The sequence below is a fragment of the Quercus suber genome, unplaced genomic scaffold, assembly GCF_002906115.3.
Source record: "Quercus suber isolate HL8 unplaced genomic scaffold, Cork oak 2.0 scaffold_117, whole genome shotgun sequence".
Lineage (NCBI taxonomy): Eukaryota > Viridiplantae > Streptophyta > Magnoliopsida > Fagales > Fagaceae > Quercus > Quercus suber.
Window position 1 is genome coordinate 1,333,321 of NW_027069582.1, and position 27,740 is coordinate 1,361,060.

Genomic DNA, 27,740 nt, shown 5'->3' on the forward strand with positions numbered 1-27,740 from the left:
TCTAACTTGGATATATCTCCTCCAAACTCCTTCATTAGAACCAATAAAATCTGTTTCCATTGCACGGTCGGCTATACTCCCTATTTTAAGGAGATTCTCCTTGCTTTGTCTATCAAGAGGAAGATTATGGACTTGAATCCAGAACTCTGTTGTCGAAAAATCTACATCCTCAACACTCTGATCTAGACTGAATCGTTTAAGAATTAGATGTTCCCCTTTTATTAGCCAAGGTCTTCGATCCCAAGCACGTCTAACATCTGCCTCATGGTTAAAACTAAACACAAAAACATTCTTGTCCACTAGAGCAACATCAAAATCGGTTATAATGTTCCATGCTTTAACCAGAATTTCTTTAACCAGAACCTTAGGGAAGGATTTTTTTGACAAGATTTTACCAATAAGGAGCCGTTTAGATGATTCTTTGGATGAGGAAACCACCTGTAAATTAACTTTACCTTTTAACCACCTAAATTTTTTGGCTTGATTTGTGAGTGTTTCAACATCGATCTCATCCATGACCACAGCCACGGATAGCAAAAAGAACCAAAACCAAGAGCCAAATACCCTATAGTATGAAAAGGATAAGATAAGAGAGAAGAACTCACCAGTGAAAGGGAAAGATGAGAGAGGTCCAGATCCACCTGATTGTGACGCAAGAATGAGGAAAAGGAGAAAGGCAACGAGACCCACTTTCAACTCCACAAGGAAGATACTAGCCTCAGTAGGAGAGAAAAAGCTTCACATGGAAGACTCAAAAGGCATAAAGCCCACACTAAAAGGGGTGGGATATATGACCGTTTCTTCACAATTCCATTTAATTAAACCGACTATTCAGTGTATGACTGCAATTTATATAATTGGGTCTAATGGTTCAATTTCATAAAAAATAAATATCAAAATACAAAAATAAATCAAACTAAAAAAATTAAAACTGTAGGAGCACGGTTTACGGCCAAGCCCAATATGTATGGGATCGTGGGTCAATGAGCCCATTACAATAAATTTGTAGAGAGTGAGTCAAAGAACTAGGTTCTAGTGAATCTCATAACGGCTAGGATGAGTTTAAAAGACTATCATGTAATAACAAAATGCATAAGGTTGGGTGAATGTATTGTCTGAGGAGGCAAATCTTTGTATAAATTAATGGAACTGATTACAAGTGTAGCTATAGTTGCTACAGTGTTCTTTTTCTATTTCTCCAATCCCTTTTCCTTCAGGGGTCTTTTACATTATATATTCCCTTCCTGATGATCTTGACCCTCAATTCGTCAATCATTCACGCTACTACTCAAATGTCCGTCCCATTAGACACCCCTTCTGGCTCTCTGTTAGTTGCGGTAGCCAAGAAAGCACTGTTCAGGAGTCTTCTCCACATAAATACAGCCAGAAAAATAGTTGTCATGCATTTAATGCAGGGGTAGCAGCCTTTCCTTAGATATTTTCGGACTCCCTTCCTATTTGTGTGTTCATGAGGCACGCCATTAACATTGGGGCTTTCATGGAGGTCATTTTCGTCGTTGAGATGCGTGTCTGGGCTATATATTCTATGGCCGAGGAGTAGTTTCTCCTCGGATCACCTTCTTCTCATTTCTTACTCATGAGGCTCCAAACTGGAATCCCTCTTAACTATTGGTCCCTCCTCAGACATGATAACGTACTCGAATAAGGCCTAAAGCCCAATATATGATTCTAGGCCTATACCCCTACAAAAACGATACCCCAAAATCAAATTAAATCAAACTTGCTAATTTATATAATTTTAAAAAATATTAATAGTGCAAGTTGGGTTGTGTTAATTGGTTTAAAAATTACGCCAACCTGATCTAACTCAAGCTTAAAAAAAATTAGAACCCAACCCAATGTATCAACCCACAAACAAATTAACAACCTGAAATTCAACCTGAAACGCATGGTTTACAGGACTGCAACAGCATTTGCTGAAAATTACAACAATCAACACCATCTGTTTCGACTTTCTCAGAGGGCCCTAGTTTAACTTGACATGTTTATATGCTTTATTAATTAAATCCGTTGGCTTTAGGGTGCAGCAATTCTAGTCTGGATGACAGAGAGGAAGTGGGAGAGAGTGGCCTTTCAATCTCCACTCAAGATGTGGGCTTAAGTCACTTAAACAATTTGAGAGTAGTGCTTCATACCGTGCACACACCCAAAAAATAATAATAATAATGAAGAAGAAGAAGAATAATATTTTTGACAATAATTGAGTTGACAAACTTGTACCAGTTCTCATTTAGACTACTGTTGACATTACTTTTTTTATCTATTATTAACAATTTTTAATACTAGCAGGTGTCAAATTTTTGGAATCTTAAAACAACTCATTGTGTATGTCGAAACCGCTTACATTATAACTTTATTTAAAATTTCCTTCCCCACTTATGATAGTAACTTCTCTTTCCACCCAATCAATTTGTTAGCCAACTTCTCATTAGATCCAAAAGTTAGGCCAAAATACTTTTCATGTAAGTTGGCAAATAACCTGTGCCTCAAATTTAGATTTGAACTCCTCCGGAATGTCATCTAGGGTATTTTTGCTAGAGAATAAATATGTATATGCCTTGTTTAATTGTTGGCTAGAAACTTTGTCATACAAGCCAATCAATCTTAATTTGTAAAGAATCACATTCCACCAAAGATGCTTTGCAAAAGATTAAGCTATCATCTACCAAAAAAAAAAAAAAATGGTGAGAAATACTAAAAACTAATTGCAAATTACAGCACAACTTTTTTTGGTTTGAAACCAAATTCAGAGAGAAATAATACTTACACCATTGTAGACAAAGTATAGCATATCGAAGCGATTCAAAAAAAAAAAAAAAAAAAAAACAATTCCTCTCAAAATTGAAGCGAAAATGGAAAAGTGAAAATATGCTTTGGCTAGCCCGCCCTGCCAATGTTCTTGAATTGAATCGTTTCATTCCTTTTTTTTAGTCTCATCAAAAGTGAGTGTTTACAGTTTAGAGTTTAGACCGAGAGAGAGAGAGAAAGGAGCTAAGGTTAGAGTTAGGGTTAGAGTTCGAGTTCTTCGTGAAGAAGAAGAAGAAGAAAAGAAGAAAAAGAAGATGATGATGACGATAAAGTGAGGGTTTGGATACAGAGGAAAGTCACAGCGCGTTTCCTTTCTGCGTTTTCTCCTTTTTTTTTTTTTTTTTTTTCTGCCGCAGCTGTTGACTTTGGGGGACAAAATTACTATGCGTGTACTGTGCGTGCACTGTTCACGCACTGTTCACGTACTGTTCATGCAATATTTAATATTAAAAGTGGGTCCCACAATACTATTCACACATTTAAAAATTATTTTGTTACAGTGTTTTCAGCAACAATAAGTTTTTATCAACTTTCAGTAACAATAAGTGTTATCCAAATGGACCCAAAGATGAAGGTGGAGGTGAGAGTGCATATATACAATGTGACGAAAAGTGGATCAGACAAGACTAACAGTACCATTCTTCAGATTAACAAGATCTTCAAACATGGTGATGGCCTTTGTGGAATTTTCCACAATGTTGTCCAGGTCTCACTCTCTGTCTCTCTCAAGTGTATTATAGAGTTCTGTGATGATAGATGAGATCTTGTGTTATGGTTTTGGTTCTTGGAATTTTTTACTTTGGTGAATATTTCTAGAGTGTTTTTTATTTTGTTATGTATGATTATTGCATAACATGTTAGATAAATCCACAAGTTCAATCTTTGTATATATGTATGCATGTATTGATTTTGATTGATTTTGTAGTGATCTAGGGTATTGCTTTGCTTGAGGTATGCATAGGTGTGATTTTTCAAACCATGAGTTCAATTCAATACATATATAAGAAGGAGTTTTTGTTCATTGTTTTGGTATGTGTTTTTAATTAGTTCTTCAGAGTATGCGTAATTAGAAAAGGAATTTTTGCAATATGCAAATCTTGAGGGACAGCCAGGGGCGGCTCCATGACCAGCTCAGGGGATTCAAATGAACCCCCTAACTTGGTCCCAAAATAAAAATTATATATTATTTATTTTTCGATCCCACAATAAAAATTTTGAACACCCTTACCTTAAATTTTTTGTTAAGTCCAATTGAAATAAGCTTGAATATGATCCTTAGTTTTTCTCTGTGTCCAATCAAGTAATTTAATAAGTGCTCTACACATTTCCAAGTCCAATTAATATTTAACTACTTACTCTAATTCAAAGAGATTGACCGAGTTTTAACCATACACTACAAAAGCAAAACTTTATTACTAGAGTATTATTTTTCTTAGTTTTACGCTTACTCTATGTTCAAAATATGTAGTTAAATGATTAAATTTACTATTTTCCAATGGTTTAAGCATTTAGGCCAATCGGTAATTTAACACTCTCAACCCTACTTAGGTGTGTTACTATTCTCGTCTATTATATTTTTTTATTCAATTGATACAACTTATAAATATAATAAGTTATTATTAATTTGTTAAAAATGTATGATTAGTTATTTAATTCTATTTGTTTATGCGTCTAATGATTGTTGTCTTAAAGATGTTTAAACTGTTAAAAGCTTTTTATACTATTGTACAATTTAGTTGTATTATATATAACATGGAAGTTGTATATACAAAAAAAAAAAAAATATATATATATATATATATACACATATTCATCTTATTTTTACCCGCCTATCCCCCACCAACAAATTCCTAACTCCGCCATTATTGATCCCTCTAGAAAAAAATCTTGGAGCTGCCAGTACTGAGCTTATATATTTTGCTAAAATATAAGACATGAGGTTGATCGATAGCTCCGTCGTTGCTGAACATTGGCCCTTTATTTAAGTATCGCCTTAATTAATAGCCAAATGGCTACATACTAATAAAAGAATCTATTCCTATCAAAAACAAAATAAAATAAAATAAAAGAATCTATAATTACACTTATCCACAAACGTCAAGAAGATGCTTCTCACAGTTAAAAACTTGCTTTACAGCGCACAGATAAAACCAAGAAAGAATGCAATTGAGGGAAGAAATTGGAGCTGCATACCTCTGTTTGGTTGTGAAGGTATTGTTAAGGCCTTTAGCTCTTATCTTATCCTGCATGGATGTTCCATGACTTTTCAAAAACAAAGGCTGCAGACCTGTTTACTGTCTTTTTGGATGTTTGTAAAATTTTTAAGTAAGTTCCCCTTAGGCCCAGTTTTGCATGACAAAGTGCCATGGCAATATCTTAAAAGTAGGAGTTTTTTATTTATTTATTTTTTTTAAGTGAGTTGTCGGCACAAACCAAAATAAAATTGATTTTTTTCTATTAACTATGTAAAAAGTGGCTATGCCGCTACAGTAATTTGATACTGTGCACACAACGTCTTTCACTGTTCATTTACAGTGCAATTTTGGTGAGACACTTTGTCTTTTTCTTTCTTTTTCTTTTTTCTTTTTTAAGTTTTGAACAATAGCTACAACACCAAGCGGCACTGTAGCTATAGTAGTTACATTTTTTTTTTTTTCGGTCTTCCGTTTGTATTTTTTTTTCTCTTATATATATATTGTTATACTGACACAACAAAGTATCAATTTCTTATAAGTCAAAATAAAATAATAAAATATGAAACTGTGATCAACCACAACTAAAAATAAATGTTTTGTGAAAATGTTGTGACACTTGTTAGGTGAATGTGTAAAAGTTACAGTACTTTTGGTTTGTTCAATATGTATTTTTTTTTCCCCAATCATCGATTTGTGCTCTTTTTTCTTATATAAAAAAGCGTGAATGCGCGTACATTTTTTTTGCACTATTCATACTTATAAACAGTATTTTTGGTTGACTTGCCTTTTTCCTCCTTTTTTTTTTTCCTTCAAGTTCACCAACTTGGTTTGAGCTTTTTTTTTTTTTTTAAAGGATCTTTATATATTTACTTTCTCCTTGTAATGTAAGTTTATATTTTTTTTTTTTTTTGAGAAGGAAATGTAAGTTATATTGTATACACACAAAAAGTAGCAAATATTATATACATTTGCAAAAAAAAAAAAAAATGCACAAATTTTGTAAATGTGTGCAACATTTACCAATTTTTATGTGTTTACAATATAAATTTACATTGTAAGTGGAATGTGTGTATATATATATATATATATATTATATAAAAAAAGAGTGAATGGGAAAAGTTACAATAATTTCGTTATAGTAGATATGGTTTGTTTAACTTTCTGGCCTTTTTTTTTTTTTTTTTTTTTGGTGTGTGAACGCATACAGTTGTAGTATATTTGCTATATTATTTTTGGATTGTCCATAATAATTTTCACAACACTTTCATAACAAATCAAATATGGTAAATTGTTATTAGTTCTAATTTAAACTTATCAATGAAACCACTTTTTTGCCCACCAATAACAACTTGTAGTAACTTACTACTTGTGATTTGTTGTGAAAATGTCATGGACATAACATTTTTTTATGTAAAAAATGTTAAGACATCTTGATGTTGTCACAATATTTTCAAAACTACTGAGCTGTCAATTCTTTACAAGTTAAAATAAAATATAACAAAATTATAAAGGTATTATGAAAATGTTGCGTCATTCCGTTGTGTTTCTAGAAAATTTTGTTGGTTTAATCAACTTTGTTAGGCCAAAATTCACTATAGAGTCATGATTTGTAGCCCAAGCCCAAAAGATATGGGATGTGAGCCCAATGAGCCCAATACAATAAATTTGTAGAGAGTGGGTGAAAGAGCTGGGCTATTTGCGAATTAGACAACAGCTAGTAAGGATTTAAAAGATGAACAAGTACAAAAACACACTTAAAACTCGATGAAATTAGTGTCCAAGGAGATGAATTATGAATTGAACCATTGTTCCTGAAAGCTAATACAATCCTTAATGCTACAGTAATTCTTTTTCTCTCCTGTTTCACTATTTTTTCTCATTCCTTTCTTATGAGAGGTCTTTTACATTATATAGTTTCCTTTCAGACTATCTTGATTGTACACTTGTTAATCATCTAAGCCTTCACTCGAGTATATGTCCCATCAGACATCTTCTTTGGCTCTCTGTGAATGGTGATAGTTAAGACTACATTGTTCAGGGGTTTTCTCCACATAAATGTGACCAGAAAAGTTGTTACAGTGCATTTAATGTGGTGGTAGCAGCTTTTCTTTTAGATATTTTTGTATTCTTATCATCTTTGTACATGCCTGAAGTTCATCCTTACCATTGGAACTTCCTAGAAGGTCACTTAAACCGCCCAAGTACCTGCTTGACTAATATTCATCGTATCTGAGAATGATATACTCCTCGGACTATATTTTTCCATTCTTTCCTTACGTGATTCTCAACTTTAGGCCTCTCCCAATCATTTACTCCTCCTCAGACATGTCCACGTCCTCGGATAAGGTCCAAAGCCCAATATACAAATTTGGACTCTTATCCCTACATTCATTATTCCACATACAATTTTTTGGGTTGACTTTTATATATATTTTTTTCTTTACACATTATTTTAAGTAAAAGCACATAATTTTGCACACAAAAACAAAAACTCAAAAAAAAAAAAAAACATTTTTCATCCTTTATGTTTGGGGTAGTTTACAATTCTTCCTTAAACTTTAAAATAATGCAATTTTTCCTTTAATATTTTGAAAAAGAGCAAATATGTCATATTGTTATTCTCTCAGTTAAACCCTAATGAAAACTTATGATTCTTAAAATATTTTATTGTGTAATGTCTAAATTACTCATGCTAAATTTTAACATCCTAAAATTTTTTTTTACGTATTTTGAGTTTTAAATGATAAAAATTCTTAGAAAGTTAGAATGATGATATTCAATGACACAAGCCTTTTGTTATCTTTTTTTTTTTTTTTTTTTTTTTTTTTTTAAATTTCTTAACAAAACTCAATTGTTTATTGTTGGAAGATAATGATATTCGTTATCATTCTTAAAAGTTTTTAGAGAATAGATGTATTATCTATAGCAAGTAGGTACTAAAAAACTATTATAGTTAAATAAATATTTATATGTTAAATAGCTACCCTAACTTTGTGGTTGATCAAAATTCTTAAACGAATGATATTAACTTTTTTCGACATAATTATCAAAATTCTTAAAATTAATGTCTCTTTTGATTAATGTAAATCTCTATATGCTTTAAAAATCAAATGATTCATATCTTTGTTTTGTAATACAAATAAAATCTAGAATTGACCTTAATTACTACAGTACTTTTTTCCATGGTAAGCACGTGCTACCCTAACTAATATTTTTAAAGACTGGAATAGTAGCAAAATCAAAATATGAATCAAAATGGAAATTGGCCAAAAATATAAGGATAAATATGTATTCACACATACATACACACACACACACACACACAAAACCCGTACTTTTCCCCTTTTCTTTTAGTCTCAAAAGTCAAAACATCTCATGTCAATCTAATATTAAAATTGGTTAAAGAAAGTATCTAACGTAGACAGGGGCGGCGCCACCTTAATACCAAGGTGGTCCTAGAACCACCTTGACCTAAATTTTTTTTTTATGTATAATAATTTTAAAAATTTTAGTTGTCTATCCTTCAAAAAAAAAAAATTGGAAACACCCTCAATTTTTTTTTATGCCAATAAAATTAAATTTTGCTCCATAATTTGTTTTACATTCATTAGATGAATGATTGTTTGGTTGTGTGCATTGAAGAGATTTAGCTTATAGCATTGTTAATGAGACTATCATACAACAATTTCAAAATATGAAAACTCGTAGAAAGCAATTGTAAACTATATGTATTTGCGCGTTTTTTTTTTTTTTTATTGTTGTTGTCAATATATGAATTTCTCTTTCATTAGATTGTATAATTTATGCTTCTTAAGGAACATCTTGAGAAAAATTCCTAGAGTCGCCACTAAGCTTAGAACTTGTGCACCATCAAATTCTTGGCAGAGTAGCTATCAAGTATCAACATAATCAAATATCATAGAAAATCTTTTCAAAATAAATAAAATAAAATAATAATCTTTATGAGTTCTAGTTAGTTTACTCGGTAAAATTTTTTATAGTCGAATAAGTGATCTAAGAACAATTATCATGAAAAAACATATTAATTGAAACTCTTTTTTTTTTTTTTTGAGATAATTACATTCACCTTATATATAGGGAAGTGACAATTAAGTTATTACGCTATTGACAATATTAGTTGAAACTTGAAACTTTATAAAAAGAAAAAAAAATCAAATAATAAAAAAAATTAAAATATAAACTTTGCCACTTTTTGACTAAATAATTTAAACTTTGCTTGGCCTATACATAGTACATTATTATTAGCTACCATGTGAGGAAAATTCTGTTGCCACAACTATTGTGCACAACTTTGTGCACAACTCGCCCACGTGGCGAGTTGTGCACAAAATTGTGCACAAATGTGTGGCACCAGAACCACTCATCATGTGATGCCCACTTCTTCTTGGGAATTGATATCATGAACAAGGCAAAAATGCTTTCCCCACACAGCTCACATGGAAATGTTTCTTTCCTTTTTAGGCGGGCTAGAACTTTGATTTTAAGTTTGGTACTAAGTAAAATCAGATTAATCAATATAGGACAATGTTGTCTTGCCCCCCTTTAATTGTTGAGACATTGTTTTGAAATCTAAGGCCTGTAAACAAATAAGGCTTGGCTGTAAACAAACAATATCTTATGTATCCAATATACAATGTGTTGGTTTTGACGAGATGGTTGGTCCAATTGATAAATGGGTCAGAACTAAGAACCCCTTTCAAGAATGAATGACATAACAAAACATTGGGGGGGGGGGGTGGTAACAAGAATTGAAAAGGAAGAGTTTCATAGATGATGAACAATAAATTTGTCGCCTTTTTTTGATAATTCGATAGTTACACTAGGGAATAAGAGATTTTAATTATGGATGTTTCTGTTAAAAAACACCAGGAGGTGTTAACTAGATGAACTACAAATTCCTTGATAACTTGTGCACTTCTTAGTCCTTAATCATTCTTTACCAAAAACATAAACACTCCCCCCCCCGGCACAAGCAATGATAATCCATACACTTGTTTATGCTTAGGAGAGTTTTAATCTATCTTTCGTTTTGTTCCCATATATAAATAATTTATTAACATTTCAATTTTTTTTTGTGCGATGGTCACTTCACAAGTATAAGTGCTTGTGGGATGCGGAAGGTAAAGGTCAAAGTTCAAGTTTTCAGGAAGAAATTTCACACATATATACACTTAAATTAGGCTAGAGTAAAATTTTTATCTTATTAAAAAAAAATTTCTATTTTTCTTTTCCAAAATCAATCTGTTCAATTTCATAAAACAATTCAACTAAACTTTCATATAGCTTTCAAGAAATATTCCAGTCATTACATAAGTGCTTCCCCTTCTTGCCTCCCCTTGGTTTTGCCCATGCACACGCCAAAGCCACATCCCAAATACTCATTTGTGCTTCGTCACCATGATGAAATCCTAAAGCCCAACCAATCGGTCCACACCACAATCCAAAAATAGGCACCTACGCTGCCATGACATTACACACGTGCACCCACACAAAAAAAAAAAAAAAAAAAAAAAAAAAAACCCTTTAACATACTTCTTAACATTTTTTTCCTTATTTTTTTTTAAAATATAAATAAAAAAATAAAAAGAAAAAAAAAAATTCAACGCGATACAATGTTAAATAATACATAAATCCTTAAGGCTCCGCTTGGTAGGAGGGAATGGAATAGAATAAAAAGGAATAAAAATAATAATTTTAGAATATTCTTTCATTCTCTTGTTTGGGAGTTTTAAAGGAATGAATGGAAAGTCTATTCCATTGTTTGGGAGTTTAAGTGGGAGGGAATGAAATGGGTAGGAGGGAACACTCATTCCTCTCTATTCCCTTAAACCTCAAATTTTCATTCCTCCCGAAATTGGAAGGAATAGGAGGGAATGAAATTAGATTTAATGATTTTTTTAATAAAACTCCCAAAATATCCCTGTATATTCAATTCTTTATTTTAAAATAAGGGTCTAATAGTAATATTGTCATAAAATGATTCCATTCCATTCCCTCCATGTTGCTCCCAAACAAGATTATTTACATTCCATTCATTTTCATTCATTTCCATTCCTTTATTTTAAAACATCCAATCAAGGTTACTTAATTCCATTCTATTCCATTCTTTTCCATTCCTTTCTCTTATTTAAATACATTCTATTCCATTCCATTCCTTTCCATTCCCTTATAATCTTCTCATTCCATTCCATTCCATTCCCTTATGAACTTCCAAGCGGAGCCTAAATGTATAACCTAATAGTTAATTCTAATAGTATAATAATAAATTTGTAATCTAATACTAATAGTGTAATAATTCCACAAAAGAAGGAGAAAAAAAATGTGCATGCATATTATATATGGAATTCCCCAACTAAAACGACACCTAACATCTTAGTTGAATTAGCTTGTAATAATTTTTATTGATAGATGTACGTGCAATAGCAATCAACATGCACTTATTCATTGTTCTAGAAAGTGTATTACACAGAAGTAGATTACGCAAAGATTTGCCAACTTATGGGGGAAAAAATCTGTTAGTTACCAAATACCAATTAGTTTAGTAAGCAAATTGCTCATTATGGATTATTCCATTTTGGGGAAAAAAAAAGGTAGGAATAGTTTGTTGAGATCATAACGTAATTTTGTTATTGGGGTTAAATGCATTTTATTAACATTTATATAATTATATTGCTTTTCAAAGAAGTTATTAAATTTAATTCATATTGAAAATCTATAGAAATTGTACAATTAATTTTTCGAAATATGGTATATTATCAATAAGTTTTTTACTGAATTTTGTATTTGAATTAATGATATTAAGTTTTAGAATTGAAAAAGACTTTGGATTAGTTTCAAATGGATATGAAGTAGATTTAAATGAGAAACTAGTTATGCTACAAGTTGAGAATAGTTTTGTGCGGGTCGCAAATGAGGCCAATGGGCTCAGCCCCACTTGGGCTCACAACTTATTTGTTTGTTGGGCTGAATTTCCTACTATGGGTAGTTCTACAACTAAGGACTCAATGAGATCACTTTTCTCTTTCTCGGCAACACAATCCTTCCTCCTCCTCTCGGATTCTCTCTGTTTTTCTTCTCTATTACCCCTGTTCTCTTCCCTCCCCTTTTCTGACCAACCCCCCTTTCTTATCCTCCCCTCTTATTTATAGTGCTCAGCTCAGGCGTAGGTTATCAATGCTCTCATGTTTGTGCAACAGAGGGTCCAGTAGGATTTTCTCTAAGTGGGAGGTCAGGTATGGGTGGCTTTGGGACTTGGTTCTCACATTCGTCGGCAGCTCGGCAGAGTTAGTGCGCGTTTAGTGCTACGGAGGGTCCAATTAGGGGGACGGTAAGTGTGAGTCTAGGCCTGGGTGGCTTTGGGACTTGGTGCCCACTTCAGGTTAGAGCTAGGTGGTGGCGCTTGGAGGGCCTTCTTTGAGCCGAACAAAGTTGATGCGCCGTTCAATGACACCTCCGAACATGCTCGGTAAAAAATATGCCGATCATGACTTGGTAGTGAAGCCCGGCACCCCGAGCTGTGATAGCAAGGGTTGGGCCTTAGGGCGAATGAGGATTGGGCCAATGACCGCGTGTTTTGGAGCGGAGACTAGGGGCTGAGTGGGCCCAACAGTTCGGACGCCGCACAAGTTTCAAATTGGAGGTGCTTGACACAAAATTAGTGTGAATTTGAATTCTACTTTGAACCGCTTAACAAATAATGCAAATGGATTAGATTAATCTTTTGTTGACATTAACTTTAATAAGTTTAATGAATGTAATTTAGAGACATGAAAAATTTCAATTTCCATATGAAATCAACAAAATGGATTAGTATACATTCAGCTATTATATAGCCTGTAAGTGCATATTCAGGTGCAAGATACCCCAGCCTGCGACGTACAACATCTTCTACATGTTGTTCACCTTTAGGAATAGATAATAAGCGTGAGAAATCAATTAGTTCGGCAACATTGTTCTCAACTAATATAGTAATAGCCAACCTAACAACATTATGGATAATAGGCCTAGAAAATGCAGTATGGAGATTTGCAACTGCATTAGCTATGCCCATTGGGATCCTTAAACTGCATTTCCATGTTAAGGGCTCAAAGTGAACTGTCTCAGTTGGATCAATATATTTGGTCTCTAAGCAGCATCCTAAGAGTTGTAGAACATTTTGGTGGACACTCATTTGTGATCCCACCACAATGTCTTTTATAATGCCAAGTGTAATGTTTTCCATAACAGAAAATCTTTTTTCTTCAGTTAGTACTTTTTAACTGAAAGTAAGTGTTCTTTCAGAGAATCCTTGTATAACTTAAACTCACCATCCCATAGAATACATTGATGCTTGTCATAGTTGTTTGTTGCTCTTTTGAACTCCTCAGCAGATAAGACAAGGATAGGATTGCTTTTCCCATTGCAAAAGGCAATTAGCTCCTCTAATAATAGTCTTCCACTCTTCATAAATGACATCTCCTCTTCAACTTTCATCTTCATTTTCAAACATGAATTCATCTTGTCTGCCAAACCATTTAGATTACAAATTTGGAATATCAATATACACATATAACATGGTAAGACAAGATGTGAAGAAGCTATAATCTGTTTCTAAGCGAAGATACTTGGGGGCCATTGATCAATCTTTGCTTAGAGATCGAGGGTCATGCACAATTCAGATTTTAAAAATGGTTGTACTCTGCCACTATGTAAAAAACAAATTTCAAGAATTTGAAGCATATTACACTGTAAGGAAAAAAAAAAAAGTTCTATGACCATTCGCATAGCTCATGATTTGCATCTTTGAGCAATTGAGGACATCATATGAGAGTTTGGACCAATTAAGTCATTATGCTTATCTTCTCAAAAATAAAAATAAAAAGGTCCTTATGCTTCATTTGTTCAATCAACAAATGTTTTATACCGCCTTAAGGAATTTTCCATGGACAGCTTGTCAGTTGAATTCCATAGTCTTTTGAAGCATTATAAATCTGGAGCTTGGTTTCATTGTATAATCATATAAACTACACTTAATTCAATTATTTCACAATCCAATCAGCCTATGGACTTTTTTTAAAAACAGAGAGAGTGGGGGGTGGGGGGAGGGGGGCTAGGGTCATATTTTAGGTTTTCTGAAATGCTTTATGATATTTACATTCCTTAAAGATTAAACAAAGGTGATAATTTGATGAGACATGAATCTGTGTGTTTTGAAGTTGAAATATGAACCTAGATCCACCTCAAACAATACTTAAATAGCAGCAAATCAGTAGGACTAAGAACACAAATATTAACATAGCATGATCCAAGAACATAAATTTTAAAATATCATAATCTAATAACCCAAATCTTGAAAATTAAATTATTAAAAAAATGGCATTAGGCATCGAGGCACATGCTGCATATCCCAAATGTCTGAAATTTTACTTCGAAGACACAAATACACAAATCTTAAAACTCCAATCCTGCTTCATAGGCATGGAGGCATATAGAATAATTGAAAATTAACTAAGGGATTCAAAGAGAATGTACCATGTTGTACCCAGAGCAAGAGCGATGCAGCTATAACTTATGAAGCTCCAGAATTTGGTAGCTTGTGGATCTGAAGTATTATCGACTTGGCAATATCATGAGCTCTATTACATAATAACTATAGTTTTTTTTTTTTTTTCCAAAGAGTCGAGGAAAAGGGCTTACAAGTCAACTTACCAAGCAGGAAAATGGGAAATTTCATCACAATGACTTTGCTGTTTCCTTGGAGTTGGACTTTCTCTTTAACAATCCTGTGTGCTGGACCAGGTTACAACATTTTTTTTTTCTTTGAGAGGAAAATTTCTTGCAACTTATTATTAATAGTATTGCTCATTCACGGCTAAACTTGGATAATTTAGGGTAGATTTTTCCACAATATACAAAATCTATTAATTTAAATAGAACCCTAATAGNGGCTCAAAGTGAACTGTCTCAGTTGGATCAATATATTTGGTCTCTAAGCAGCATCCTAAGAGTTGTAGAACATTTTGGTGGACACTCATTTGTGATCCCACCACAATGTCTTTTATAATGCCAAGTGTAATGTTTTCCATAACAGAAAATCTTTTTTCTTCAGTTAGTACTTTTTAACTGAAAGTAAGTGTTCTTTCAGAGAATCCTTGTATAACTTAAACTCACCATCCCATAGAATACATTGATGCTTGTCATAGTTGTTTGTTGCTCTTTTGAACTCCTCAGCAGATAAGACAAGGATAGGATTGCTTTTCCCATTGCAAAAGGCAATTAGCTCCTCTAATAATAGTCTTCCACTCTTCATAAATGACATCTCCTCTTCAACTTTCATCTTCATTTTCAAACATGAATTCATCTTGTCTGCCAAACCATTTAGATTACAAATTTGGAATATCAATATACACATATAACATGGTAAGACAAGATGTGAAGAAGCTATAATCTGTTTCTAAGCGAAGATACTTGGGGGCCATTGATCAATCTTTGCTTAGAGATCGAGGGTCATGCACAATTCAGATTTTAAAAATGGTTGTACTCTGCCACTATGTAAAAAACAAATTTCAAGAATTTGAAGCATATTACACTGTAAGGAAAAAAAAAAAAGTTCTATGACCATTCGCATAGCTCATGATTTGCATCTTTGAGCAATTGAGGACATCATATGAGAGTTTGGACCAATTAAGTCATTATGCTTATCTTCTCAAAAAATAAAAATAAAAAGGTCCTTATGCTTCATTTGTTCAATCAACAAATGTTTTATACCGCCTTAAGGAATTTTCCATGGACAGCTTGTCAGTTGAATTCCATAGTCTTTTGAAGCATTATAAATCTGGAGCTTGGTTTCATTGTATAATCATATAAACTACACTTAATTCAATTATTTCACAATCCAATCAGCCTATGGACTTTTTTTAAAAACAGAGAGAGTGGGGGGTGGGGGGAGGGGGCTAGGGTCATATTTTAGGTTTTCTGAAATGCTTTATGATATTTACATTCCTTAAAGATTAAACAAAGGTGATAATTTGATGAGACATGAATCTGTGTGTTTTGAAGTTGAAATATGAACCTAGATCCACCTCAAACAATACTTAAATAGCAGCAAATCAGTAGGACTAAGAACACAAATATTAACATAGCATGATCCAAGAACATAAATTTTAAAATATCATAATCTAATAACCCAAATCTTGAAAATTAAATTATTAAAAAAATGGCATTAGGCATCGAGGCACATGCTGCATATCCCAAATGTCTGAAATTTTACTTCGAAGACACAAATACACAAATCTTAAAACTCCAATCCTGCTTCATAGGCATGGAGGCATATAGAATAATTGAAAATTAACTAAGGGATTCAAAGAGAATGTACCATGTTGTACCCAGAGCAAGAGCGATGCAGCTATAACTTATGAAGCTCCAGAATTTGGTAGCTTGTGGATCTGAAGTATTATCGACTTGGCAATATCATGAGCTCTATTACATAATAACTATAGTTTTTTTTTTTTTTTCCAAAGAGTCGAGGAAAAGGGCTTACAAGTCAACTTACCAAGCAGGAAAATGGGAAATTTCATCACAATGACTTTGCTGTTTCCTTGGAGTTGGACTTTCTCTTTAACAATCCTGTGTGCTGGACCAGGTTACAACATTTTTTTTTTCTTTGAGAGGAAAATTTCTTGCAACTTATTATTAATAGTATTGCTCATTCACGGCTAAACTTGGATAATTTAGGGTAGATTTTTCCACAATATACAAAATCTATTAATTTAAATAGAACCCTAATAGTTTCTTTTTTAGTCCAAAGACTCCAAAGTTCCAAACTACAGGAGTGTAAATGTAGCAAATGAAACTTTGTGGTTTAAATTGTGACAAGGCCAAACCACAAGGGATAAATTGAAATTTACCCAAGAAATTATTCTGTATTTCTGTGAAAGCATCCTACGTTTTTTGATCTCAATTGTGCTTCAGGGAATGAGAAACAGCTATGAACATAAATGTTCCCCCTCTCTGCTACAGTAGTATTTCAAAGGGCTACTAATGTATTGGCTATTGAGCTTCCAACGGAATCCAATTAAGTTTCTAAATTTTAACTACATGTTTAATCATAATAAGGCTGCCAATTTCTAAAACACCATTCTTGGTAACAATTTTGTACCTCCACATGCAACTTTAAAACACAAAGGTGTAATATAATTCAATGACACAGTTGCAACTTGGAACATATATTTATACTATTAGTAAACATTTGTTTATATTGTACATTGGCATTTCAATATGGAATATATTCAGAAAGTACAAAAGAAACATCAGGTTGACAATCAAAAACAGAGAAAGGAGAAGCAACTGAATGCAATCTATGGAACTGATGTTCTTGCAACATATTTGATTAATGAATAAGTTCAGATGGAGATTTAATTGCAGTTTCACTACCAGATATAGAGGAAACAGTTAAACCAACAAATGACGATCCCTATGCAGTTCACTTCCAGATTTCATTGTGTCTCTGAATGATTTAATTCACACCCAAAGCACCTACATACCTCATGCACCCAATACAACCACAGCCTAACTTGAGACATAGACATAATGATCTATATTCTCTGACACGAGTTTTAGGTTTGGCAACCTAGGCGCTCACCACCAAACCCATATCAAATATCTCTGTTGGGGATGAAGGCTTGTGGCACCCCCTATCATTTAAAGACTGTTCAAAGTAATTTCTTTCCTTCTTCTGGAATCTAGTCAGTGTGTGATAATTGGGAAATGATGGCTATTCCATCCTCAACACGATAATTTGTGACAGCAAACATATCTTTTGATATTTTATATTTGGAGGTATAAATCCAAATGGTTTGCACAGTCTCAGTTAACTTTTTGATAGATATTAACAGAAGCAACCTCATTCAGCCTTTGAATATCAAAGCACATATATAGGAAGTCCCAGCAGAAACAATATCCAATATAGATGGGTAGTATCGTATTATCTTAAAGTCCAGCAAAAATCACATCAATTGAACTATTAACCCAGCCAAAAAATTTTGTAAATCACTTGAGGCATCTAATGAAGACCAGCATTAGTATGAATTCTAAAACCACATGACCAACGTCTCTAGACACAAACAGAAATAATAGAAAAGAAAACATGTGCCCGTGACATTTTCTAAATGCTTTCGCTAGCTGAGAAGATGTAGGATAAAAAAAATAGAGTAAAAAAAAAAAAACCTCACCTCAAGATTGATAGGTTCAATGAAGAATTTCGTGAGTTGCTTGTAGAATTGAAATCTAACTTTAACAAATGCAACATGTCAATTGTTTTGGCCATTTGGTAGCTACAAAACAACAATCCTAATAAGCTTAGACTCAAAAGGAGTAAAATAAATGAAAGTTCCCCTGTAAACTACACTAAAGGATTATTGTAAATAAAACATTCAATTTGATGATAAGAACAAATAATCAATCCCAAAGGAAAATATATAAATAAAAATTAATACCACATTTGTTCTTAATATACACAATTACGATGTCTGTTGAAATTACATTGGGCACATTGATGAAACCACTCTATGCAAGTATTACCACATTTGTCACAATTAAGATGGTCTTTAGTTTCCTCAATGAATGTAAGGGGGTGTGGGTGACAGTCAAATTTGTATGCACTTCCAAACTTGATATTTGGGTATTTCCCAAGAATACATTTAGAATGTGCAGGATAATTGCAATCCACACAATAGTAGAACCAACGCTTTGGGTCTCGTTCTTCTTCACAAATATCACAATAATATTCACCGGAGTCATCTTCAGCAGCACAATAAAGAGTAAAGGAATGCTCATGTTGTTTGTACCTTACGGTTTGCGGTAGTGTAGCACATCTGAAGTCCAAAGCAAATTCACAAGTAGTACAACGAAATATTGGGTAAATTCTAAAAGGTGAGTAATTTTCGATACCACAACAACTACATTCCTGTTTGAATAGAATGCTAGAGAGAAGAAGTCGATGCTCATGACCATGGTGGGTAAGAATCTCTGAGATTAAACTACATGGAACATCAAGTTTAAAACTGCATGTCCTACACTGATAGCTGAAGCCATTGCAATGACGCCAACAAGCTTCACACCAAAATGAATCATCCATATTAAGTGAATTTCGGAAAAGGGTGAGTGGATGTTGATGAAGTGGGTGTCGTTTTTTTCTAGGTAATTTAGCACAAGATTCATGTAAAAAGAAGTTACAATTTACACAAGTATAAAAGGGAGGAAAAATGGCTTGTACGCACCCGTTGCATTTTTCAATATTTAGAACCTCATCATCCGAAAGCTTTAAGTCATGCCTATGACTGAAGTGTTGGATTTCCGCGGCTATTTCAGTTCCGTCCTCCCTCATTTTGATATTTTTGACTTTGTAAGCTGCTGAGTCAACAGATTGATCCAGCTCTGAATCTTCGTTCTCCTCCTCCTCCTCTTTAAGTTCCTGCAAATTTATGTTCTCCCTATATCTGTAGTCCGCAGCACAATCGAGGTGGGCAACGAAATCGCATTTGGAGCAATAGTAAAACCCATAGTTTGTGTTCAGTTTTTGAGCACAGAGCTGACAAAATCGGGAGTCGGATTGATGGAGTTCAACTTCAAGAGAAGAATGGATGAGGCGGAGGGGGTGCCTGTGAACTAAAACTTTGAGTCTGCTAGGCAAAGAAGCACAAGTATTATGAACGCAATAACTACATAGGGCACACAAATTAGGTATACCCTTGAGTTCTTTGGCACAAAGGTCACAAGTGAAGGACATCCACTTCCAAAAGGGGGTTAATGGGTGGTGGTGGACTTGAGAAGATTGGATGGTGGGCGGTAAGGAAGCACATGTGGCGTGAAGGTTGAAGTCGCAGCGGTAACAACGATAAGTGTATTGTCGGCGAGATTCATTGCAGACTTGGCATTTGGTCTTTTGTTTGTCTTCTTCTTCTTCAGGATAATGTGTCTTTTCATCAAAGAGAATGAGAGGATGGATTGGGTGCAAGGGATGGTGTAACCCAAGGGGTAGTTCTGCACATGATTTATGATGAGTGGTGTCTATCCAATGTTGTAATTTACCTTCTCCAGAATAGTAGATAGGACCATAAGCTGATTCTTGGCACCCACAACAAGGAACTTCACCTCTGAAGTCCGGAATGAAGACCAAGGGATGGTTTGAATCGCAAAAATGTAGAAGCTGCGGCTGCTCCATCTTCTTGTTCTATGACATAATCATCAAAATAGTGATGCGTCAGAATTGGTTTCGAATCTATCTAACAACACACCATTTTCTTTCTTTAAATTTCCATGTAAAATGACCCATTTTGGAGTTTGGATTTTAATAACAAAAACTGATTCAAAGCTTTTGGTTTGGGTTCATACCGTTTCTTACAGAGCGTATACAGAGGGATTTGGGCGTGAAGAGTAGTTCTATTCAGACCAGATAGTTTTAAAAAGCATGGGTTTGGCCCGGGTGGGTATTTTTGTTGGGTGCGTCTTTTCAATTTTGCAATGTTAAAAGTGGAACACAATTTTAATAACCTACAAACTATTGACATACACATAGGATTAGGAATTCTATAAATTTATTTCATTATAATTAAAACGTGATTTTTTTACTTGACTAGGAAAGTACTATTTCTTTGGATAAATAATAAGAATAACGGCTTTTTTTTTTGTGTGTCTCTTTCTTTCATTCAATCACTCTCTTTAATTTTTTTTTTTTTTTTAATGCTCATTCTACCACTCCTTTAATCTTTATAATATTTTGACAAGATTTTGTAGCTTAGTTCAAAAAAGAATGTAAACTATCTTTATGGGACAAAATTTAATATGGATTAGGTTCTTTAAAAAAAAAAAAATTGCTAAATCCACCATTGGAATAATTTTATTTCCTACAATTACCTTCCTTACCAAATATTAGTGTGATCTATTCTTTCTTTCAAATATTATGGTAATTGGGCATCAAAATCTCACTAATCTATGGAAAAAAATTAGGCTTTTTTTTTGGGTATTCTTCAACACAATAAACAACTAATTTTATAGATTTAATAGTAAATGAAAACTAATTATTTTAAAATTTTACATGTGATTAACCTATAGTAAATATCAAATAAAAAAACTCAGAATCAAGAAAATAATGACTTATATAAAAAAAAAAAAAAACAATTAAGAGATATACCTTTCATCATCCAACCAAAAAAACATGATATACCTTTTATTATCTCATAATTTAACAATAATATATCTCACAAAACTATAGAGTCAATTCAAGTCCAATAAAATATTTTCGTGTGAAAATGTTTTCGAAAAAAAAATATATTTTCAAGTGTTTGGTTGCATTCGTAAAAATACTCCGGAAAATATTTGTAAGTGTTTAGTTGTATAAATGTTATGAAAAACATATTTTCTATTACTTTGACACATTCTCATCTCCCAAGCACATATGTAATAAAAAAAAGTAAAATTTTAGATTAAAAAAAAAAAAACTGTAATCGAGGACCAGCGGTTAGCGATAGTGGTTGGCCACCAAAGACCGGGAATTTTAGTGGGGGTGGGGGGTGGAAGTTCAATTGATGAGTTTGGGTGACGTGAAAAATGGTTTATGAAAAATAAAAGTATAAACTAATTTTCACCATAAATGCTCTTATCTTATGGTCAAGTGAAAAAAAAATTATAGTTGACCAACCTTTTCAGTCAACCCAAGTACCCGTAAATGTGGAAAATGTTTTCATGAAATCAATTTCAATCGAACCAAACACAACTCAAATTTTACAACATTTATGTTTATATGAAAAATTTTAAGCAAGCAAAGTAATCTATAGTTTATAAATAACAATAAAACACGCGCGCGCGCACACACACATATATATATATATGTGAACAAATTTGTAAAAGTATATACTTACAGTAAGAATAATACAATTTGGCTTCAAAACACACCTAAAAAATGTTTCCAATTGGCCTCAATTTTGAGTTTGTACAAGTTAAGTTTCTGTAACATTTATCTATAACTACAAAAAGAAAATGGCATCAGACACAAAGGGGTGGGTGAATCAAAATGTAGATGGATCACACACGAAAAGAAATAGAGAGGAAGAGGGGTGCAATGCATGAGAATTGGTTTCAAATCTAACGACAGCATTCTCAATTTTGATGTAAAATGACTGATGTGGAGTTTGGTTGCGAGAGATATTGATGTGATTTTAGGATTTTAATTACTTGGGTCTAATAAAAGTAAGTGCAAAAATTGGATTTTTAGAATGAAATTAAGAAATTTGGGTTGAACAATTGTTTGTGATTAACTTATAATAGATATTACATGAAAATTGGATTCAAGAAAATAGTTATTTAAGTGATATTCATTTTATGAAAGATACATTAAATGTAACATAAACTAAACCATTTAGCATCAATTTCAAGTGCAAAAATGTAGAAACTGCTGCGACTGCTCCATCTTCTTGTTCTATGACATGCACAGTCACAGTAACAATCACAGCCATAATCATCAAATTAGTTAAGAGAAAAAGAAAGAAAAGGGCATCAGATGAGACACAAAGGGTGGTGGGTGATTCGAAATGTACATAGTCAGATGGATGAGATTCACATTAAGAGACGAAAAGAAACAGAGAGAGAGAAAGAGGCAGGCAGTGATAGTGATGCGTCAGAATCTATCTAACAAACACCATTTTCTTTAGAGATTCAAAGCTTCTTTTTTTTTTTTTTTGCTAAATAAAGATTCAAAGCTTTTGGTTTGGGTTCATACCGTTAGTTTTAGAATGAAATTAAAGAAATTTGGACCTGATTGTTTAAAACTTAAAATTTAGAAGTCACGGGTTGGGCCGGGTGGGTATTTTCAATTTTACAATGTAAAAACTGGTGTGGGGGAATGTTAAAAGTGAAGAACTTAACATTTTAAAAAAAAAAAAAATGAAACTTTTTTATATATTAACAGCAATGCACCTGAAACGTTAAATATAAATATTATGTCAATTTTACCATTAGAAATGCAACAAGGTAATTTCTTATTTGTAATTGTATAGTTTCTACTTGAATAAAGCTATGCCTTTTTTCCATTAGATCATTCTCTTAATCTTTTTTTTTTTTGGTTGCTCAATTTATCACTCCCTTAATCTTTATGTCTTTTAATATTTTGACAATAATTTTAAAACCCAATGACACTACCGGATGTTCTTGATGAAGAAAATTTAGTTTAAAAAACTCTCTTCCCCACATATAATAAAAAGAGGGAAAAAAAATGAGTTGTTAACTTTCACGAAGGAAGGTAAATTATCTTACTATCAATATGAGACAAAATGAAGATTTTATAAGGAATGGATTCAAGTTAGACTTTGGGTAATTTTTACAAAAATTATATTCCTCAAAACTTTTATTTATAACAATAGTATGCTAAATTCACTGTGGAATAAGTTTCTTTTCTACAATCATCTTCATAAGGTTATTTTTTTTCAACTATAAAGGTAATTAGGCATTTAAAACTTAATAGTCTTTATTATTATTTTTTTGGCGTGTAATCTTATAGATTTAATAGTAAATTACAACTGGTTATTTTGAAATATTGCTTGTGATTAACCTATAATAGATATTAAATAAAACTTGGATTCAAGAAAATACTTACTTCTTTCTCCCAAAAAAAAAAAAAAAAATAGTTACTTAAGTCACATACATTTTATCAACGATACATTAAATGTAACATAAACCAAACCATCTGGTAGTCATATCTCTCACACAAATATAGTGTCAATTTCAATTGCAATGAAATGTTACCACATTATATGACAAATTTTAAGCAAGCAAAGCACTCTATCATTTATGAATAACAATAGAAACACACACACACATATATGAACAAATTTGTAAAAGCAATTATCAATACTTACAAAAGGAAGATATAATTTTGGCTTCAAAACACCCTAAGAAAGGTTCCACGTTAGCCTCAATTATAGTTTTGTGAAAGCCAAATTCATGTAGAATTCATTTAGAACTTCTACTATATATAGATCATTATTATGCCATTGTGCCAAAAAAAAAAAAGGAGAAGTAGGCAAAGCAAAGCATTTATGCTTGCTTGCCACTTTAGAGTTGAATGACTCATGTGGAACAAGAGAAATAAGGTAAGGTATTTATGATTTGCTTGCCAAATTAGACTTATATATTCTCTTTTATTTAATCTTTTTTGATCCATGTCCAGAATTCTTACTGCCATTTACATTATCTTTCTTTTTGCTTGCTTGTCCATACCAACACTTTCCACTATTACATAATTGCAGCCACTAAGACCTGTTCAGTCACCACCACTGCAGCTAAAGTTAACTTGATCTTCCACCAAAAGAGAAAACTCTTTGCAAGTGAGAAAAATGTCAAAATTGTTGGTGGCTTACCAGTAAATTAATGAATCAACATACCTAATCCCAACCAAAATTGCTTAATCGTAGAAGAAAGGAGCATACATTTACACATTTTGGATCTGAATTTTGCCAAATCCACCAATAATTTACATTTTTTTTCTTATATCTTTTATACTTGCAAAATTTTCAAAAGATCAATGATCAATAATAAAGAACAAGCAATTCAATAATTAGATTTTCAAAATATGTAATCATGTTAATTTTTTTAGTGAGAATTGTAGCCATTATGTAGCCACGTTTTGCCCTTTAAAAAAAAAGTCAAAATAGATTTTTTCCTTACTAGATTGATCACAAATAAAAAGTAAAGAATACATAAGGTATATATAATGATAATGAAATTCCATAATGTTTTTTTCTTTCCTAATATTCGTTCTCTTTACATTTAACATACAAGAAAAGAAAGAGATCTTTTGATTCCTTTCTTTTCTTTTTCATTGCACATTAATTCATCCATTCCTTCCTACTCTTTTAAGCTATCTAGATTCTACTTTAGTAGGGTATGTATAGGAGTAACAGGGTCCAGGGTTAGTCCTAGACAAGCTTTACATAAAGTTACACATCTTAGTTGTAGCCTAGAGTTACTCTTCATTTAAAAAAAAAAAAAAAAAAAAATTAACATTGCTACATATTTTGAAAATCTAATTGTTACTCTGCATGCTCTTTACGCTCTTATCAAACATGTCAAATTTTGTGCAAATCAGATATTATTTACTATATGATCTATAAATCTATTTTATAAAAAATTTAGACTACAAAAATTTGCAATTTAAATAATTGATTGAGCTATTGATCTTTGATCTCCTGAAAATTTTATAAGCATGAAGGATATACAAAGATAATATAATCCAATAGTAGATTTGTTAAAATTCACATTTAAGAAAAAGATATTTAATGAAGTTGTAACCTTAAGTTATAACTAAGTTTGTAACCAAATTTTATTTTTATCTTTAATTGTCTAATAATTCGAAGTTTGTAGCCAACTAATTGTCTAATTGTCTAATAATTTCACAAAAGAAAAAAAGAAAAATGTGTATACGTTTTTCATACATGGAATTCGCCAACTAAAACCTAACATCTGTAGTTGTTAAAAGGACTGAAAAAAGAAAGAATCTTTCTAATGCTTTAAAAAAAAAAAAAAAAAAAAAAAAACCTAGCAATTAGCATATAGAGTGTTTTAATAAGGACTGAAAAAAGAAAGAATCTTTCTAATGCTTTAAAAAAAAAAAAAAAAAAAAAAAAACCTAGCAATTAGCATATAGAGTGTTTTAATTTGCTAGAATTTGAATAAACAATTCTGGAGATGAAGTGATTCAAAGTGACAGCATTCATGGTTTTATTGTGGCCGTAATTGGATCTACACTCTGACCTTCTAGTAACTATGCTCCTTAGATAGAGATTAAAATATTCTCACTAACAATCAATCATAATATTGAACATAGGGATGTCTGTTTCATTTTTGATTTTCTAATAAGTATATTCTTGGAGGCTCCAAATTTTCATTTCAAATTGCTATTATCTGGGTGTGCCTAGAATTCAAAGCTAAGTTTGCTGAAATCCTAATGTGAAGCTTGTTTTTATTAAGCGGGTCATAGGAAGATAACAAGTTAACAACAAAGGAGCTTATCTTCTAGCAAGGCCATTCTGATAATAATGTTTTATGTCTTATTGGGCTTTCCCTGTGGAGTTTGCTAAGCCCTTACAAGTTATTGTTTTGTTCTTGTTCTTGGTACTACTCTCTCTCTCTCTCTCATCTTTAAGCAATATTACACCACTTTATAATTTTTATTGGAATAAAATTTTAAAATCCTGCCGTTCAATTAAATGTTCTTTATGTTTCCCATAAAAAAAAAATATATATATATATATATATATTCTTTATGTTCTTGACATACATGTCAAATTTTGTATCACATTAATGTTATTTACTATTTAATCTAAAAACTCATATTTTATGCATAATTTTAAAATCTTGAAATTTAAATATTTGTTAAAAAACATAATTATTGATCTCTGATCAATTTAAAATTTTGCAAGTATGTATAGTAAAAGAAAAAGATGTAATCCAATAATAGATTTATTGAAATTCATATTAAATAAAAAAAATTGAGTAGTGTAATATTACTTAAACTTCCTACAAAGTGTAACTTAAATTAAAATCTATAAACACACAAGAAATAACTCATAATTGTCCAAACTCATTTCTTCTACATGTAGAAGAATATTTAATGGTAAACGTAACTTTTTGGAGGAATGTTTATATGTAGGCGAGAGTATTATGAAGCATGAAAAGTAATGATGTGGTTCGCTATTATTGGAGGTTTAAAGAACAGTTTTACATTCTTTTTTAATTTATTTTCGTTTACAATATAAACACTTGGATATAAATTTTGTTCCTACTGGAGAGTTAAAAAAACTAATTTATGTAATATATTTTTTATATGTAGAATATAAATACAATGATATTTCAACTTATGATAGACGAGACTTTACTTATCTATAGGTTTATGAAATTGCAAGATGCCTAATTTTCTTTTACCAAAACTCTCATAGTTGGCTCTCCACCACTGCAGCTAAAGTTAACTTGATCTTCCACCAAAAGAGAAAAACTCTTTGCAAGTGAGAAAAATGTCAAAATTGTTGGTGGCTTACCAGTAAATTAATGAATCAACATACCTAATCCCAACCAAAATTGCTTAATAGTAGAAGAAAGGAGCATACATTTACACATTTTGGATGTGAATTTTGCCAAATCCACCATTAATTTACATTTTTTTTTTCTTATATCTTTTATACTTGCAAAATTTTCAAAAGATCAATGATCAATAATAAAGAACAAGCAATTCAATAATTAGATTTTCAAAATATGTAATCATGTTAATTTTTTTAGTGAGAATTGTAGCCATTATGTAGCCACGTTTTGCCCTTTAAAAAAAAAAGTCAAAATAGATTTTTTCCTTACTAGATTGATCACAAATAAAAAGTAAAGAATACATAAGGTATATATAATGATAATGAAATTTCATAATGTTTTTTTCTTTCCTAATATTCGTTCTCTTTACATTTAACATCCAAGAAAAGAAAGAGATCTTTTGATTCCTTTCTTTTCTTTTTCATTGCACATTAATTCATCCATTCCTTCCTACTCTTTTAAGCTATCTAGATTCTACTTTAGTAGGGTATGTATAGGAGTAACAGGGTCCAGGGTTAGTCCTAGACAAGCTTTACATAAAGTTACACCTCTTAGTTGTAGCCTAGAGTTACTCTTTATTTAAAAAAAAAA

The 27,740-nt window shown here is 32.0% G+C and overlaps 1 protein-coding gene and 1 long non-coding RNA gene across 2 annotated transcripts; both read right to left on the minus strand.

The window, feature by feature from the left end:
• Positions 1 to 12,869: 12,869 nt before the first annotated feature.
• Positions 12,870 to 14,835, minus strand: LOC136068494 (uncharacterized). Its single transcript, XR_010629860.1, has 3 exons — positions 14,556 to 14,835; positions 13,352 to 13,541; positions 12,870 to 12,947 (listed from the first exon to the last, which is right to left on the minus strand). It is a non-coding gene; the product is annotated as an uncharacterized LOC136068494 (long non-coding RNA).
• Positions 14,836 to 18,476: 3,641 nt separating this feature from the next.
• On the minus strand, positions 18,477 to 20,489 carry LOC136068493 (uncharacterized). The gene is made up of 2 exons (XM_065775696.1): positions 20,415 to 20,489; positions 18,477 to 20,253 (listed from the first exon to the last, which is right to left on the minus strand). The coding sequence occupies exon 2, from the start codon at positions 20,242 to 20,244 to the stop codon at positions 18,529 to 18,531; it is 1,716 nt and encodes a 571-aa protein (XP_065631768.1). The 5' UTR covers positions 20,245 to 20,253; positions 20,415 to 20,489; the 3' UTR covers positions 18,477 to 18,528.
• Between the last annotated feature and the right edge of the window lie 7,251 nt (positions 20,490 to 27,740).